Source organism: Dermacentor variabilis, chromosome 1 (genome assembly GCF_050947875.1).
Source record: "Dermacentor variabilis isolate Ectoservices chromosome 1, ASM5094787v1, whole genome shotgun sequence".
In the NCBI taxonomy this organism is placed as follows: domain Eukaryota; kingdom Metazoa; phylum Arthropoda; class Arachnida; order Ixodida; family Ixodidae; genus Dermacentor; species Dermacentor variabilis.
This window is the reverse complement of record NC_134568.1, coordinates 198,360,474-198,379,638: the sequence shown is the minus strand read 5'-3', so window position 1 is coordinate 198,379,638 and position 19,165 is coordinate 198,360,474. Positions and strand designations below refer to the sequence as shown.

General features: G+C 48.1%; 1 protein-coding gene across 4 annotated transcripts in view; it reads left to right on the top strand.

The window, feature by feature from the left end:
• LOC142590604 ((Lyso)-N-acylphosphatidylethanolamine lipase-like) overlaps positions 1 to 19,165 on the top strand; it is a 67,704-nt gene that overhangs the window by 35,951 nt on the left and 12,588 nt on the right. For 2 of the 4 annotated variants that reach the window (XM_075702919.1, XM_075702946.1), the window contains exons 2-5: positions 1,525 to 1,676; positions 3,094 to 3,387; positions 4,121 to 4,390; positions 17,790 to 17,904. In XM_075702919.1, the coding sequence (XP_075559034.1) occupies positions 1,525 to 1,676; positions 3,094 to 3,387; positions 4,121 to 4,390; positions 17,790 to 17,904 (831 nt within the window). Of the gene's footprint in view, positions 1 to 1,034; positions 1,434 to 1,524; positions 1,677 to 3,093; positions 3,388 to 4,120; positions 4,391 to 17,789; positions 17,905 to 19,165 lie in introns of those variants that run through there. The other 2 variants (XM_075702937.1, XM_075702928.1) reach the window with 2 other exon arrangements.

Here is a 19,165-nt window from a genome sequence, read left to right as displayed (position 1 = left end):
AGCGGTTTCAGCCAAATGGTTGACAGCACCTCGACCGCGTCATTCTGGGAGATGCGAGAAAAATTCCACTAAAACCTATTACCGTTGCCTATTATCCTATTATTGCAAGGACTTAGTTCATAAGAAGCCCCAGGGCGGGCTAATTTGTTGCTAGCGTGAATTTTACGAAGTCTATATTTCGGAAGTGTCGTGCGCAGTAAGTCATCGCCATGGCGATCGTCTCGCTACGACACCCTTCGCTATCACGAATGTTGGGCGCCTGAACAGTGGTCAATTAAGAAACGTTCTTACGTAAGATCAATTTTGTGAATATGAGCTGTACTTACTAAAATGTGACGTATGGTTCAAAAATATATCGAGTAACGAAGCTTTGTAGTTTCCTGTCTTTGCGACTGACTCAACCAGGTGGTTGCGCTTCGTGGTGCAACTGTTGATGAAAGCTGTGTTTTGCTCCATTGTTAGTTATTAGATAGTGGTTGTTTAGTGACAGATCAGCAAACGGAAACACATGTGCAGTACTGTTGGAGAGTATTGGGCTTTGTACCCAAAAACAACGCCAGCAGCGGCGTCGGAGCCACATGGAGAACAATGTGCGCGCCCGGGGCTGGCTGGATGGGCGTGTATATATAGCGAGCAACCTCACTACTATATTTCACTGATTCGCTTTACTCAAACTATATATATATATATATATATATATATATATATATATATATATATATATATATATATATATATATATATATATATATATATGTATATATTTTATGTTGCGATAGAGGTGGTAGCCTACGTGCTCATCTTACTGGTAAATGAACGGCTTCTAAGCAAGCCTCTTCTCATAAGCCACGTGAAGCTTTTTCACTCTGGGGTATGACTCACTCATATGGCGGCACGCTATTGTTTCCGGACATCGCTTCAGTGCAGGTGCAGTACTTACAATGAGCCTTGTCTAAATGAGAACGAAAGTGGGGACTGCTTCCGCACAAGGCAACCAACGAAAGAAAGCAAAAACATAAAACCCCCTTGGCGTTGTACACTTCGGCTGAGCCAGTCGAACAGCTATTGGCGACACGTCAGCGTTGTGTGACTCGTTCTGCGATCGCAAAGGGGGTTACTATTCTGCTGTTCGCTTTGTGCTCTTTTTTACATGCCTCGGAATGAGCCGGGAAACGCGGAGCCGTACTTAGCCCCGTCAGTTCTGTGAAGGCTAAGTCCGCCCGAAGACCAACGTCGGCTGCGGTAGCAAGTACAGAAGGAAGGCATATCTTTCTGCAATGCGTTGTATGAGGAAGCGCGGACAAGGCTTTTCTCCTGCACCGCGTTCCTCGACGTGGAAAGGGAAGTGAAAACCATGGGGGATTTCCGCGGTAGGGGAGCTCCCCTTCTTTCTTCAGCAAATGGGGAACTCCGCTTTATCTTCCCAGAACCCGGTTTGTCAAGGTCGACCGGTTGGTCGGCCTGCTCGTTCAGGGAATTGAGTCCGCCCCCCCCCCCCCATTTTTGTTGTTGTTGTTGTTGCAGGTTGCGCTACTACAAGAAGACCCTGCTAGATATGGTGCGGCGCATCCTCAGTTATTTCCTCACTGTGCTCACGCTGCGCCTGCGCTCCTTCTTTTGCTGGTGCCCGTCGTCGAGGCAGAGTCTGGACGATGCCGAACGGCGAGTCCTTGGCTGTGAGTATTCGCTTCCACGGTAGATCACTTCGAGAATGCGTTTTATAATGATTAGGTAATTATTAGGATGTCTCAAATGCACAGCCCATCTTGCGCAGCAATGAATGAGCAGTGTGTTTTTGAGCAGTGCTCGTGCGCCCACTTCAACACGTGGAAGGCGCGCACGGGGACAGCGCGCAGGCTGCTTGCGTCATGCGGCCTTCGCGTGTTGCAATGTGTGTTGTTGGAATGAGTAATTGACAAAGTGCACAATTATCGCTTAAACGTGATTATTTGGCGTTGTTTAGGAGGCCTGGTTATGCAGAATGTGGCTCGACTGATGTACGTACATGCTGCTTAGGCGGGATGAACAGTACGCTATTTAGCCTGACTCTTTATGTACACGGTGAAGTTCAAACGTGTCAGTAGCCGGCAAGCTGTCACCGGCAGATTAGTCGCCGGCAGTCGCAGCATCACCATTTTGATTGTCATTGGATCTGGCAATAAATTATCTTCTGGTTGGTGCTAGTTTTTTTTCCCATCCCATTCTGCTCTCCGTTCTATTTTGTTGCCTTGTTGCGATGTCATGCTCCATTCATTTAATGAACGCGACATGCCTGATGTGTGCTGTGTTGCGCATTTTAACCCGATGATATGTCACGCTCTGGTCATTCATTGAACATGGCGTGGGTATACATTGTGTTGCGTTGCACTTATTGTCTACCGCTGTTTTGTTGTTCCCAAGAACTTGTGCATTAGGAAACCAAGTGCCTCAAACTGAAAAAAAATTATGTCGTGCACAACTGAGTCAGCACCGACTCACCTGATAACGTTCTATATATTTTAGGCGTTGCTCCTTTGTTAAAAGCAGAAAAAAAAGATGCTTGAATAAACAAGCTTTGCCGTCGCGAATCAGTGCTGAAAATACACTTTTTATACATGCTAGCCTGCTAGATTAAGTTTTTATATTTTTATGAGTGTCGCTAGAAAAGATTACTCTTGTCGTCGAAAAAACTCAAGTGATGACTGAGCTTCCTCGTCTGAATATCTAGGCACCCATGACGTCACCGTTTGAGATGATAGGCGACGCAGTATTTTTCTTATTTCGCTCCTTCGTTTTACTGATTAACTTTTCAGAGTTGTCATATTGAATTTTCCGTTATTTTGTCGCAGGCTAACTTGTTCAATAATGATTAATTATCACTGACCAGTCAGTTCCGAACTGTGAACTCATAGTGGTGTTTAAGAAACTAGACGGGGCATCAGCGCCGGTCTTTCACTTTTGAGTTTTATGCCAAAACTGCGCTCTTGGAGAACGCGGGGGCACTTGCTGTTCGAGAAATACCAATCTAGGCGTATGACCTCATCATCTTCAGTAAGAGTCCCTTAACCGCTTGAGCTGGCTGCGTCGGGCTCACACGTGACGCTTCTCTCGCAGCGATGGGGAAAGAATACAGCGGATACTACGTGGACGTGGGGCGCATCAGCGACAGCCCGCCGCGTAGCAGCCGCGTGTGGACGATCCAGCTGGAGCCGGACGAGGAAGCCGACGGGGCGCTTCCGCTAGTGCTCGTGCACGGCTACCTGTGCGGCGCGGCGCTCTGGGTGCTCAATTTGGAGGCGTTGTCCCGTCGCCGGCGCGTCTACGCCATCGACCTTCTCGGGTTCGGCAAAAGCTCGAGGCCCGCGCTGTCCAGCGATGCGGGGACGGCGGAGGCCCAACTCGCCCAAGGTGCGCGCCGATAATCTGCCTGGCTTGGTCGCTGTTGGACCAGCCGAAGCAGTCGTCTTGGCTTTCTGTTCTTGTACATAGTGTTGGGAAAGTAAGATCAGGGCACAAAAAGAAGGAGACGTACGGCACAAGCACATGGGTATTAACACTGGCAAATCAGAGCCGACCACTCTGGTATGCCACGCGCCATTCCCGTGGGTCTCACTTTTTTGCATTTGTCTTGCTTTTGCTCTATGCTCTATGGTATATCCAAGAGGTCAGCGCCAACTAGTTCAGCAGTAAACCTTGTTACGGCATTTAGTTTATCATATGTATGAAGAGAAAGGGATACAAGTCACGTGCCGGCTGTCTTAGAAATGCTGGTCGCATGCAGTTCGAACCAACGACAAGTGACAACCAGGCGCATTTGCTGACGTGATGCTTTGGTGGCGCATTAATTATCCCCAGCCGCTAACTCCCCACCGCTAGTGCGCGAGATCCTTACGGTACAGCAAATTGTTTACATGCGAGTCATTTAATGAATTGCCATCGCATAACTTCTTTCGTGTGAAGGTGTCAAGAAGAATCTGATGAAATAAAATGGGTCACCCGCCATTTCTTTCGCGTTTAGAGCTAGTCGCACGCGCAACTAGCCATTGTGCAGAAGTCGTCAACGAATATTTTGACAGGGCTGCCTGCCGTAATTTCGGAACAGTTGGTTCATTAATGGTACGCCCACTTACACGGTGCGCAGCTCTGGAGGGGTGGCGGTGCCAGATGGGTCTGGAGCGGTTCGTGCTGCTTGGTCACAGCTTCGGCGCCTTCGTGGCATCCGCCTACACGCTACGGTGGCCCGAACACGTGGCTCACCTGATCCTCGAGGACCCGTGGGGATTCTCCGAGAGCCGCGTGCCCGACAATGCTTTTCAGCTGCTGCCCTGGCTCGTCGCCGCCTTCACACGTGGTCTCAAGTTCTTCAGCCGCGCCGACATTTGCACGTTGTTGCGCGCTGGAGGCATGCTCGGTGAGTACGTGACCACTCCGCGTGTTCGCCGTGTACACATGAGTAATAGCTCATGGACTGACTAAGAAAGAAATTACATATCCACGAACCTTGTAGTCTATTGGACATAGCCATAAGAAAGCTCAATGCGCTCAGTACATCGTTTGAAAAAGCCTGAAGTGAATCTTGTAGGCAGGTCTCTGTCATACTGTACTACTGTGAGAATCCCCTGATACTTTTTAAAAATTGATTCTTTCTATCGTTTTGCCACTGTGGAAACCCTAGAACAGTCTGATTGATCGAACGTTGCTGAGGCTGATTATTGATCCAGTATGTGCATGGGCAGAAATTCTTTTTCATAATAAATCGGTGCCTCTATAAACCGGTATAGAATCGGTGTACACGGGCGGCGGACGCGAAACAGGCACGTCGAAATGTCGTTTCTCGCGGATGACTCATCACGTAGTCGGCAAAGTGCGATTTGAGTGTTACAGGCGTGTCGACCACTGAGGCATACTGCATGCAGCAGTACATGTTTTCGCTTCCAAATTTTTGTTCATACACTCTCTATGTGGGAACAGTAGAAGCCTACAGAAGTCGCCAAACTTTTGCGAAGAACACTTTGCTAAAACAAACACAGGAAATTCATCATCATCATCATCAGCCTGTTTTATGTCCACTGCAGGACGAATCCTCTCCCACCAATCTCCAATTACCCCTATCCTGCGCCAACCGGTTTCAACTAACGCCAGCGAATTTCCTAATTTCATCGCTCCACCTAGTCGTCTGCCGTCCTCGACTGCGTTTCCTTTCTCTTTGTACCCCTTCTGTAACCCTAATAGTCCAATGGTTATCTAACCGGTGCATTACCTGACCTGCCCAGCTCCATTTTTTTCTCTTGATGTCAATTAGAATATCGTCTATACCCGTTTGCTCTCTGATCCAAACCGCCCTCTTTCTGTCTCTTAAAGTTATGCCTAGCAATATTCGTTCCATCGCTCTTTGCGCGGTCCTTAACTTGTTCTCAAGCTTCTTTGTCAGTCTCCAAGTCTCTGCCCCATATGTCAGCACCAGTAAAATGCACTGATTTTATATTTTCATTTTCAATGATAATGGTAAGGTTCCAGTGAGGAGCTGATGTCTGCCCTATGCGATACAACCCAATTTTATTCTTCTATGAATTTCCTTCTCATAACCAGGGTTCCCCGTGATTACTTGACCTAGATAAACACACTCCTTCACAGATTCTAGAGACTGACTGCCAATCCTGAACTCTTGTTTCCTTTCCAATCTGTTCATCATTATCTTTGTCTTTTGCATATTAATCTTCAACCCCGCTCTTACACTCCTCTGTTAAGGTCATCAATCATTTGTTGTGACTCGCCTGTATTGTTGCTGAATAGAACAATGTCATCGGCAAACCGAAGGTTGCTGAGATATTCGCCGTCGATCCTTACTCCTAAGCCTTCCCAGTTTAATTGCTTGAATTCTTCTTCGAAGCACGCAGTGAATAGCATTGGAGCGATTGTGTCTCCCTGTCTGACCCCTTTATTTATAGGTATCTTCCTGCTTTTCTTGTGTAGAATTAAGGTAGCTGTAGAACCTCTGCAGATATTTTCCAAGGTATTTATGTAAGCGTTCTGCACTCCTTGATTACGTAATGCCTCTATGACTGTTGGTATCCCTACTGAATCAAATGCCTTTTCGTAATCTATGAAAGCCACATAGAGAGGCTTATTGCACTCTGCGGATTTCTGGATAATTGGATTTACGACATGGATGTGATCCATTGTAGAGTATCTCTTCCTGAAGCCAGCCTGTTTCCTTGGTTGACTGAAGTCCAGTGTTGCCCATATTCTTTTGGTGGTTATTTTGGTAAATATTTTATATAATACTGGGAGTAAGCTAATGGGCCTATAATTTTTCAATTCTTTAACATGTGCCTTTTTGTGAATTAGTATATCCTTTGCATTCTTCCAGTTTTCTGGGACCCTTGCAGTCGATGGCACTTCGTACAAAGAGCCGCCAGTTTTCCAAGCATTATGCTTCGTCCATCTTAATTAAATCGGTTGTTATTCCATCTTCTCCTGCCGCTCTTCATCGTTCCATGCCTTGGAAGGCCCTTCTGACCTCATCGCTAGTTATATGAGGAGTTTCTGTATCCTGTTCATTACTGTTTCTAATGAAGGTATCCTGACTCCTCTGGGTATTTTACAGGTTAGTATAGAATTCTTCCGCTTCTTTTACTATATCTTTGAGATTGTTGATGATATGTATACATCTTGTATGTATACATATCTGTATGTAAACATATATGTCAATGTATACATCTTGGTTTGTCCTGTGCCGAGTTTCTTTCTCACTGATTTCGGGCTGCGTCCATCTTTTACGGCTTCTTCAGTCATTCTCACGTTACAGTTTAGAATATAATTTATTTTCGCCTTGTTTATCAGTTTTGACAGTTCCGCGAATTCTATATTATCTCTTGAGTTAGACACTATCATTATTTGTCGTTTCTTTATTTGGTCCTTGTTACATGGGAGAGCTTGCCGACTGGTTTGCTTGCTTCCCACTTCAATTTCTGCTTCTGAAGCCTGCCTAGTTACGGTTCCATTCATTACCTCTATGTCATCATCATCTCTCTGTTCTAAGGCTGCATATTTGTTTGCAACTACTAGCCTGTATTTGTGTGCTTTTACCTTTACTGGCTCTAGGTTGACCTGTTTCTACTTGACCGATCTTACTCTTTCTCTCTTCAAACTAGGTGAATCCTAGCCCTAATTGACCTACGATCACTACACTTTACCCTACCTATAACTTCTACATCGTGTACTATGCTGGGATCAGCAGAAAGTATGAAGTCAATTTAATTTCTTGTTTCATCATTAGGGCCTTTCCAGGTCCACTTTCTGTTGCTACGCTTCCTGAAAAAGGTGTTCATCATTCGAAGCTTATTCCTTTCGGTGAATTCTACCAGCATCTCTCCTCTAGTGTTCCTAAAATCGACGCCGTAGTTGCCAATTGCTTGTTCACCAGCCTGCTTTCCCCCCACTTTTGCATTTAAGTCGCCCATTACTACAGTATACTGAGTGTGCACGTTTCTCATCGCCAATTCAACATCTTCATAAAACTGATCTACTTCCTCATCATTGTGGCTGGATGTTAGAGCGTGGGCTTGTACTACATTTAATATATACCTCTTATTAAGTTTGATTACGACTACAGCTATCCTCTCATTAATGCTCTAAGATTCGTCAATGTTGCCCGCTATGTCCTTATGGACTAGGAATCCTACCCCGTGGTGCTTTTTATCTAGGAGACCTCTATAGCAGAGGACATGTTCGTTATTCAGCAATGTATAAGCCTCACCAGCTCTAATCTCACTAAGGCCGGTGCGTGAAGTCAAATTAAGAAGTTGCTATACATATTTTGTGAATTCGGTTTTAATCTCATTCAAACAGCGTGCCTCAGAAGGAGAAATGCCATCGAGCGTGCTGGCCGAGTTAGTTTTGCGCTGACAAACGTATTTTCGCGCTGACATGAATATAAGTTGGGTGGTTTGATTCCGGCATAAGTTCGTTCTTTTTGGGCTGTATTTGGGATTCCCAGTTTCTTCAGACACAACCATCTGTCCCTGCTTCCGTTATGACAGGATTTTCGAATTCAGGTACTTCGCGGAAGTAGTGAATAGTGTCGCAGTATATATGGAAGACTGCAGAGGAACAGTATACAAAAATTGTTTTGTTTCACTTTTTGGGGCTTATCTTGGGCCCAAACAATAATAGCCATCTATCTTGCGTGTATTTTTTTCTTTCTTTAACACTGCGCGCTCGCTACTTTCCTGTCAAGAACGCTGTTACCCTGATACGTGTGCGCTGTTCGTGACCTGAAAGTACCAGACACGTAGCGTTAGAGAAAGCGCGCAAAAGAGACGACGATTATTGTTGAAGGACAAGGTAAGCCCTACAGCATGCAAAATTTTCTTATAGTGCAATAGTGAAGTCGATGGTACGCCATATGAAGTCAGAGTGGGCAGATTGAATCTTCACGTTCATAATTTTACGGCATAGGCTTCAAGGCATTCATTGCCTTGAGTGCCTCGTACGCAGGCGCATTGTCATCCAAAGGGACACTTAAGCTTAATATTAAGTCAACGTGGACTGTTGAAATACCATCCCAGAAACCTCGAAACGCTTATTTCGTGCGAAGAAGCGACTTATTTTAAGAGAAAATGCGTTCTGAAGCGTCCGCGTACCTCTAGCGCAGTTCAAATCACCCGCCCTCCGATCAAGCAGTATTGACGTCATGGTCTCATAGTGACGTTGCGCCGTCGGTGAGTAAAACGGTGAGCCCGCAGACAGCGCTACGGCTTTTCTGCACAAAACGCAAACGCGCGGCCAGAGACAGAGCCGACAGCAGCGCGAAAGCGGAACTATGGTGGCTAGCGGAAGGGAAAGCGCACGACGATAAGCTGGTTCTTTATTTTATGACGCCAACTTCGACGCTCGTTGCAATAGATGACCCTGACAACGACACATTAGCTCGCGATGCTGGGCTCGAGTTCAGCGATTTAAGCACTGATGAACGTGACCTGCTGTTGAGGGCTCGCGCTGCCGGCGTCGTTGCGTACTACTACGACGACGGCCTGCTTTGAAAGGCACTTCACGCGACTTCAGTAAGTCGGCGTTGAACTCGTAATCCTCTGGACGAAAGTGCAGCGAGCACACTACGTGATTTTTCGGCTCTTTGCCAGCGCACTGTGACAGAGGTACGGCACTTAACCACTTCGAACGGAGAGGTTCACTCGTTGGCACACAGTGATAAGTAACGTTGGATTCGCCGCTGCAACTGCCCTTGGCCAAGTTCCGCGGACCATTCGTGCATCCCACGACATCACATGGACGTGGAATTCTCGCTGCTTGTTCCAAACGCAAGTTTCGCGAGCCAGCAGGACCACCGCAGCACGACGGGATAAAGAAACAACTGAAACTCCAAAGCGCGCGCGGCGCAAAGTCGAGCGCGCAGACTCGAGCGAAAACGAAACCTTTCGATCACCCGTACTACTCAAGGGTAACGTCAAAATGTTATTTTTTTTCTTAGAATCCAACAGAAGTAGACAAGTAGCATTTTCTTCCGTCTTATAATCTAATGAAATGATCTTTGTAATACGAGTAGTTGAGTACTAGTGACATAAATTATGATGAAGAGTGCTTTCGTCATCGGGCTAGCACCGGAATGTCGCTGGGGGGTCTCAAATCGTGTCGTGCATTTACCTCAATTTCTCGGTTACTAAAGCTCTGTTCGCGATTATATTGACGCCTTAGACGTTCTAGAGCATTGCTTTATCACTTTAACTTGACTTTCTGATAACCCTTAGTGTCCCTTTAAGGAAAAACAACTTTGCAGCTTCGATGGTTTCTCCCTTTAGTATTGCGTTTAGCTCGCAGCAAGGTGCCAAAATGATCCATGTTCACGATATATTAATGGAGATTGTTGATATACATTAGAGTACTTTTATTGCGATAGCAATTACATGGACACTCCAAAAGCATTTTTGCCGTCGGCGTGGGCGTCGGCATCGCCGTGAGGTTCCGTATTACGTCCAGACGCAATAACTCCATCGCCGCGCGGCCTACGCTGTATGTGCGATTGAAAGCGTGCGAGGGGGGCCGATGATGGGCTGGTCAATCTCGCCTGCCTGACAAGGACAATGCGAAAAGGAAGCGCGCCGTATTCTCTCTCGCGCGAGGCACCCAACGTTGCAAAGCGGCGGGGGCGGGGGGAGGGGAGGCGGCGTTTTTTACGGCTGCAACTGCGGATGTGGCGGCTGCGCGCGGTCGCGCAGCCGTATGGGGCTCTTGCATTGCCCAGGGGGCGCTGCGAAAATGGTGCTAAAAAGCGCCCTCTGTCCTGAACTGGGTAGTACCAAGCTCGGTCGTCTGCTTCGGTAAGCACGTTTACAATATGGACCCGCCACTTTCGGTTTTGTTGTACCACGGCTTGCAGCGAATATAGGGCGCCGAAGATTTTTTTCAAAGGTGGCACGCTGCGTAAAGGCAATAAATTATGCAACGCCGAATACGTGTACGCCGTTCAAGAAATAAGCGGCGAAGTTTTAGCGCGGGGTCAATCGCAAGTTAAGCGAGTCGCGTACGAAGTTGAACTTCAGGTAAGGTTTGCGCGCTGCTAGGCTCAGGCGCACAAACGCGAGGAAATGCTTGCTGTAAATGAATTCACAGCAGCGGTAAGCAGACATGTGTACGGCACTGCTCGAGCGCACGATCGTACGCGCCGCCGCGGCAGCAGTCTTTCGACATGCCGCGAAACGGCGGGCCTCCTGCAGTCTTTGTTGACTGCATGCCGCTAGACAAGTAGTTACGCCTGCACTGTAGTAGCGGCCATCTGTCCGTTTAGCAACTCATAAATAACTGATGCAATGCATATGAGCTCGCAGTAACGTACGTGCGAACCGTGCTGCAGCGCGATCGAGCTCGTGCGCTGCTCGCTTGATGTTGCTTTTAATGACAGCGCTCGAACATCGATGTGCTGCAATCAATACTACCTTGCTGCGCTGCCTCAACGTGCTGGCTTGAGGTCAAGGATGCGCACATTTAACTCTCTAATCTGTGCTGCTCGTAGTGGGGTAGTGAAGTGTCACCGAATCAGCCCGACCATTTTGGGTCATTTGCACACTTCACCACTTCGCACCAGTCGACTTGGTAATTGTCGCTGTGGCCGGGTCTTGAATCATGAATCACCAGCCATGGCTGCTGCTATGTCGGTCTGCCATGGGGAATGTAGGTACGAAAGACCGAATTTTATAACACAGATAATTAAGCAAGCTTCAAGATAGGCGAAGCAGTCAGCATGGCGCGAAGTTTTGCTATACCCAGCGCGACGAACTGCAGCTATCCAGCGCGCCCGACGCTTCCGCTTTGCGAGGCCTTGAAGGAAAACGGTAGAATCTGACGTTGGGATTCAGGCCTTGTTCATGGCAGCTCACGACGCAGAAGTAACGTAGGTGACGCTTTTTCGAGGCTCGAGCTAGGTCTCTCCGGATCGGCGTCGCCGATTCCTTCTGCTTCCAGCATTACGTCTCACGCAGAGTCCGTTTTCGTTAAACTATACGCTGCGGCTAGCTCGCAGCGTGGTCGGCGTGGTCTGTGAGAAGTGACGAGCTTTTTTGCACTCGCACCAGGGCAGAAAAAAGTGCGAATCGACGCAAAACTCGTGCTAGAAACGTGCTTCGCCACAGCCAGGGCTGAATACTACCCAAGCCGGTACTACCCAGATAACGTTTCGCGTGCCGCCACCAGGCGCCGCTACTATAACTCAAACTCCAGCGCAAAACTCCCACCTTCAGAGTGATCTGTGTTGGAGGCAAAGTGTATAGGTACAATCGCGATCAAAAATACGTGGCCCACGGCTCCGGGCGCAGGAGCGGCAGCGGGCGACATCGCGGCGCTGCTATTTCTATCGGGCGCCTGCTTTGAGCGTGCACCGAGTGACGACACACTTCGCCTTCACTCTCGTGCAGCCGCGGCGCTCAGCTGCTGAGGGTCAGTGCACAGCAGGGCGCTTCCATTTTGCTTCGTTTGCCGTGCTGCCGTAGTTCTTGGCACGACTTGCAGGTTCGGATGGTTTCTGCAATGCGAGTCTAGTAACGCTTTCGCCTTACAGGAGAATGGAACATTAGTCAGGACGGGCGTTGACACCAACAAAGTGGTGGCTCTTTGCTTGCTTCTCCTATGCACCAATGCCTTGCCATGGCGTCTTTCGTTGAGACCCTGCTTGCACGTGCGCCGTCCGTTCAAACGCCAGACACGGAAGCGCGGCACACACGGGCGCGAGGCGCACGTAAATATGAAACGTCAAACCAAATTGGGCACTGCGAGGCATACGTCCCGTGCGCTTAAACTTTTAAAAAAATTTACACCCTTTGGAGTGTATATCTGCCACACAACGATAATGGTCATCTGCCTTGCTTGCGTTTCCTTTCTTGAAAACGCCGCGCCCGCTACTTTCCTGTCGGGAATGCTATGTCATGCTGATAACGCGCATGCCGTTCGTTACTGGGAAGTACCGGGCTCGTAGCGTTAAAGAAAGGAAATGCGGACAAGATAGATTACCTTTATTGTTGTGTGGCAAGATACACCAGAAAATATGCGCCCCATCTCCCTTACCTCTAGCTTAGGTAAACTCTTAGAGCGAGTCATCCTAGCTAGACTGCACGGCCACATGGAAGACACCGGTCAATACCCACACTCAATGATTGGATTCCAATCTGGCCTATCCACACAAGATACCATACTTCAACTCACGAGCGCCTCATATCTACGCACGCCAAAGCGGTACTGGCGATTGACCTCAAGAAGGCCTTAATGTCACCCACGAGGCCATCCTAAAAGCTGTTATGCCTAGTCGTTGGCCAACGGGCATACAAATGCATAACGGCTTTCCTGCAGAACCGAACGGCCAGCATGTGCGTAGGCACACCGCAAGGCTCCGTGCTGTCCCCTTTCCTTGCAGTACTTATTCTGCTCGCACGGAAGCTGCAGCAAATTCCTCATCTTGACCATACTCTGTACGCGGATATCACCCTGTGGACTACATATGGATCAGACGCCCAAATCAAAGAAACACTGCAAACAGCCGCAATGCTAATACAGGACGAAGTCACCAAGGTAGGCCTCACCTGCTCATCGGAAAAATCTGAACTTTCCTTGACCCCGCCAAAGGGTAAAACGTATCATTCTCCTATCAGAATTTACGTGCACAATAGAGAGGTCCCACAGGTCCACACCATTCGAATTCTGCGCCTCTACCTGCAACAAGATGGCAGAAATACTGAAACAATCAAACGCTTAAAGGGCACACTAGTAGCCACCACGCAGCTAATACGCAGTGTAACAAATAAAACTCATGGCCTGCATGAATCAGATACACTGCAAGTGGTACGAGCTTTTTTTTTCCCGTGAGTAGAGTATGATATTCTACCCCCTATCTGAATCTCAATGCAACCGAAACCCAAACAATAAATTCTATAATCAGGCAAGCTACCAAGGCAGCGCTCCGTCTGCCCAAGAACACCAGCAACGAACGCCTGGCGGAGTTAGGTGTGCATAACACCATACAATAACTAACCGAAGCACACCTACAGGCACAATATCTCCGATTAGCCAGCACCCTTACCGGAAGACATAAACTTTCCAAACTTCAAATTAACATTCCTGCTAATCATAACTCCCTAAAAGCCCTTCCCATGGCAATTCGTCAAACGCTGCAATTCGTTACGCATTCGGCCGCTCCCCCGTAACATGAGCCCCTACCAAAACAACCAGCGACGAAAAGCCAGAGCAGCAGCCCTTCATAAACGGTACGACGATGAACAGAATGCAATATGGGTAGGTGCTGCATGTGATCAGTATGGAGCCACAGAGGTTGCCTACTCACCGAATACCCCTCCCTTAATACAGGAACTATACCCCCGGGAACAGACCCAAAGGGAGCAGAAGAGATCGCATAGCGCTAGCGCTCGGCAGCTCCAGTACTACCTACATCCTGAGTGATTCTAAAACTGCGCTGCTAAATTATGCTAGGGGCAGAGTTCACCATGCCACCTTCCACATATACTGACCGAGAACCCTCCCTTCTCCCGCAACGCTGAGCTCATCTGGGTGCCCGCGCGATCGGGAAACCCTGGCAATGAGGCCGCCGATTCTTTAGCCCGAGGGTCGAGAAACCGAGCACAGGCGGACCTCATGGGGGGTTTCTCGAGGGAGCGTGCGTGTACCTTCGCTGACCTCATCGCGAATGCTCGTGCCGAAAGGCGCGAGCATACCCATTCCCCCACTGTTCCCTCACTACCAGGGAGCAACACTTATGGCGCCGCCTGCAAACGCGCACGCTACCTACTCCATCCCACCTATCCCACTACCGACCCATCGCACTTCTTGCCCTCTGTGCAATGCGCCAAAAGCAAACCTCACCCATATACTCTTGGCCTGCACGATTTTTCCTCCCCCCGGCGGGCCGGTACCACTCCAAACCTGCGAGGACTGGGAGATCTCACTACGCTCCACGGACCCGGCAAGGCAGAAGATCGCCGCCAGCCGGGCTGCCAGCGTCATGGACATGTTAAACATGAACATTTGAGTGCAGTGGGGTCGTGCGGGGACCCAGGGGGCCTGGGAGGTCCCAATTCCTTTGCAAAATAAAGTTTTTTTCCTCCTCCTCCTCCTCCTCCTCAAAGGGTGTAAACTTAGAATATATGCGAGAGGTGCGAGCTGGCGCGGGGTGGAAGGCAAGCGCCGCACTGACGAACCCTCTTTCCAACTGACCGTCAGCTGCGAAACAGCCGAACGCCGCACTTGAAATTTATCAAGCGCGTCACTTGACTACAAGAGAGTGAGGGCGAAGATTGGCGTCACTCGGTGCTCCCTCAAAGCAGGCGCCCGACGGAGATAGCAACGCCCCAGCGTGGCCCCATAGCCGCTCCTGCATGCGCCAGGAGCCGTGGGTCGCGAATTTTTGATCGCGATTGTACGTCGGGGTTCTTAGCTTTGTGCGTGTTGTGTATCCTCGGCGCTCGCTTTGCGTTGGAGCGATAGACAGAACTATAATGTCACTTCGCTCACTGCTGTTGCCCCGTTTCCTCACGCTAACGTTTCGGTAGCGAGTGTCCGCAGTCATCGAGTGTGATGTGTTCATGTTTGCTGTGGGCGCTCACGCCATGCTTAGCATTTTAGTTAGCAAGCGAATGTTTACAAGTTGATACGGCCGATAAAAGTACTCTCCTTACTTCGTATGGCTGTCTGCTAATTTGCTATCGTAATCGATGCTTCGCCTTTCGGGCGAAACGGCCTCACTCACCGAGCATCATCGGAGGAAGAGCACCGGCGGGGTACTGCAAACGCCTGGGCGTGGGAGGATCATATGACCAAGTTCCATGACATCACGACACACAACCAGTTACAAAGACGCGTATACCCATTCTCTCACTCTAGGTTAGACAGCATGCAAGCAGTACACTTCAGACAATTACACACAGATTCTTAGGGAAACCCCAGACTCATGCACGCAATATATCCAGACATGTACACTACAAACAGATGCACATCGGCAGCGGCCGGTCCGGACGAACACCAATGTTGACGTCACGAGGCGTCCGACCAATCACAGGCGGAAACGAGGCGCGCTGCCCGAGTCTGCTGCTGCACTTTCGTCGAAATAAAATCTGTTTGCGCTTTCTTTCGCACAATTTGATGCGATATTCGGATTCGGAGGCTTGAAAACCCTTACTTGCAGCTCTTCACAAATTTTTTTGTGGAAAACTCTTCAACTTCCCTTTAACAAACAAGTCGGGCAGTGCCCACCCCTCCGTCTCTTCCACCGCCAGCCTCCGCTCGCGCTGGAAGACTGCACTGCTCAGCTCGAACCTGACAGCACAACTCTGGGCCGTCCACCGAGCCGAGGAAGCTGCTTCGAGACAAGGTCTCGGAACCGCGTCCGCGACGGGTGCCCAGACCCACTAAAATATGCCGGACTCAAATCTTATTGATTTGAAAATAAAGTTTACGCTCTCTCTTCTTGGCTGGCCATAGAAACATGACTATTGGTTGTCAAGAAACACACAGCAGCCGTACCAGTGATACTTTCTTTTATTTTATAGTCACAGTGAGGTAATTACGTTCTACTGACAGTGATCAACCGCTGTGATTTGTTGTGACCCAGCTGTCAAACATTTCCGAAAGCGAAATTTTATACGCCCACTACGCGTAACACTTCGCCGAAGTTCAAACATTTCTGTCCCCCTTTCTCTATTGCAAACGGCTCAGAAACTTTCTAATAGAAAACATTTTACGAAAATGCTTTGTGACTGAGCAAATATTTCACTGAGGTTTGTTGGACTGCTGATGTCACGGCTCAAATGTGACCTGCAGTAATGCTAATAGCTGGGACTATTCTATCTTGTTATTGCAGCCTAAGGGCCAAAATAAAATGTTCACAAACAAGAACAACGATACAAAAGAAGGGACAACCACTTGACTGTGGTAGCTGTCTTCCTGTCAACGCGCTATGCATGCTCTTCGTGTTGAAGCTGCGACCCCGGGTAAATAATAAATATTAACTGCTTGTACAACGGTCACCATGCTGCCTTCTCGTTCTTGTGGCTGTGTCTTTTTTGATGGCTTTCGTGCTACATAAACATGGCGAAATCTTTCGTGCACGGCTGCTGCTGTTGGCCCTCTCAGGCCTTGCCACACGTTCGCTGTGCAGTTCTCCCTACTGAAATCTCACCCATACCAGTAGTAGACGCGGACAGGCACTCGTCACTTAGTGCTTCCACTCGCTTATAAAATAAATTGCTGATAAAATGCTTATAAAATGAAATCATAACAGCCCAGTGCTAAACTAATAAACATAAATATATCGCTGAGATGGCTGAATTAATTTTTCAGTTAAATTACCTGTATAAATTTGAACATTGATGAGTGATAGAAAAGTGTGTTATTTTTAAATGCCTTTCAATTCCTGCGTAAACTTCTTCGCTCAAGTTAGTTGCCGTGTGTTGTTAGGCGTGAAAACTGTTTCTAGGCTTTCAACCATTTCCATCACCTTCTGAGGAACTAGGAAGGCATTTCTTTATGCCCATCAGGGCGTTTACCCCCATATTAAACAAACAAGAAGCCCTCTATTAGACGGTTAACTTCAAAACGTTGTCGAAGTGGAACCTTCAAACTTGTTTGATATGGATAATTTGATTATTCCCGTGAGCAGAAGTTACTGGCTCGATGAGCGAAGAAACGAAAGGGGACCAATGCATTTTGTGTACGTTTTATACTTCTTTGAATGAAAGCTTGAAAACTTGAAAAACAACGTGGATTGCTTTGCCTCCGCATCATTGCGGCTTTCTACGTCTCTCATTCCATAAAGCGACCGAATTTCATTCATGCCGGTTCACGTAGGCCATGAAATTTACCTTGGTCTTTAGGTAATGTGCTCACTTCTATTACCTTGATTGATTTTATTCTGAACAATTGCGCGTGATGCGCAAAGGACTGCGCAGCACCAGCGTCGCAGCAATCCTGACTGTTTCATTTCTGATGGCCTTTTCATGGCGATAGTTATTTCTGCTTCTTACTATCACGTACGTACACTGTCCTCACGACAACAAAATTACACGCATATAGCGCAGGCAAATGATCCAAGTGGCGCTTTCCCGTCAGCTCATCCTCAATTAACTACTCCACTAAGAGTTATTTATTAGATATGCACTCGTGCGCGTGACTTTTGCGTTTCTCACAAGTGCTTGTTACATTCAGGGCTTCGCGTTCTCCTGAAATGCATGCGTAAGGCATAGTATTAGCTGCGTAAGGACGTCTCATTACAACTGCTGTTTATCGCTTTGTTTTCGCAGGGCCTCTCTTTCTCGGGGTCGTGCTGGCGCACGAAACCAACATGTTCCGCAAAATTGTGCAGGACGAGACTGCCGTTGTCAGCTATTTCTACCACTGCAACGTGCGAAGACCCACGTGAGTCTACTCTGCGGTTTCCTTTGTATACTGCTTGGAACTAGGCCGGTTACGCCGCACGCGTGCACAGTTCGTCACAAATGTCCACTTTGCTCCTACGTGAGGCGGAGCGGCATATGGTAGGCTAATGAGTGTGTCAGCCCCATCTCGCTGCCCGGCCTTGGTAATGTCCTCTCTTGTTCACTTCTATGGCAGCTTGGTGGGATGACTGCACAAGACCGCCAATTTGCTGAAAGTAGTAATGAAAGCTCGCCAACTGACGACCTTGTATTATCGGGGCTACCATTGGTATGTGGAATGGCGTGGCAGAGGCTATAGGTAATTGTCAATATGGCACTTTTGCTGCACCTAGTGCCTCACGGAGCATTGTTAGGCTTCGTATCGACTGTGTTTTGTACGCGCTGGTTCTATATGTCGAGAACACCTAATCGGCATTGAAGAAACCAATAACCTCAGGAGCGGGTGTTCCGCTGAGGCGTTATCCTCTTGAAGGGAGTGCACTGAGGCTCTTCTCAAATTTCAGCGGAAAAGCAAGGACCCTTGACGACTTTGAACTGTGTAATTACTTTCCATGTTGGTGCAACCTGCATGTTTGTGCTTGCATGATAACTACGTTCGACACTGTTACGTGCTCTGTCTGCGCACAAGAGTTTGACTCAAGTATTATTGCGAAAAAAAAGAGACACGGCCATAAGACAAGAACAACAGACACCAAGCGCGAACTTCAACAAAATTTATTGTGCCACTGAATCTGTTTATATGTGTGAAGCAGTATAGACTGCGCATGCGCTTACATGAAGAAAACGAATTGCGGATTCATGTAACATGTTTATGAGCCATGTGATGCCGCCTCCAAGAAACTTAGTTCTTTTTTTGTGAGAGCCAGGGAAGGGAAACTAACACACTTATCATCCAATTTTGCAATCATCTGCGCTTCAGTTATTTCACGGGTGAGCTGCTTCCTGCCACGGAACACAATCGTGCAATCGTCCTCGATAGGTTTGCAGCCATGATCACGACAATGAATCGCCAAGAACCCACCGGTGCATTTTTTACGTTATCGCGGTGTTCGCGGAGCCGATCATTGAGGCAACGCCCAGTTTGCCCGATATATTGCTTCCCACATGAAAGCGGGAGGTTGTAAACCGCATGGTGAACACACTCGACGAACTTTTTACGGTGATGCTTAGTGCACTTATCGGACTGGACGTCATTTGGATCCGTCAACTTGGCAAACTTGCCGAGCTTGTTGGGAGCAGAA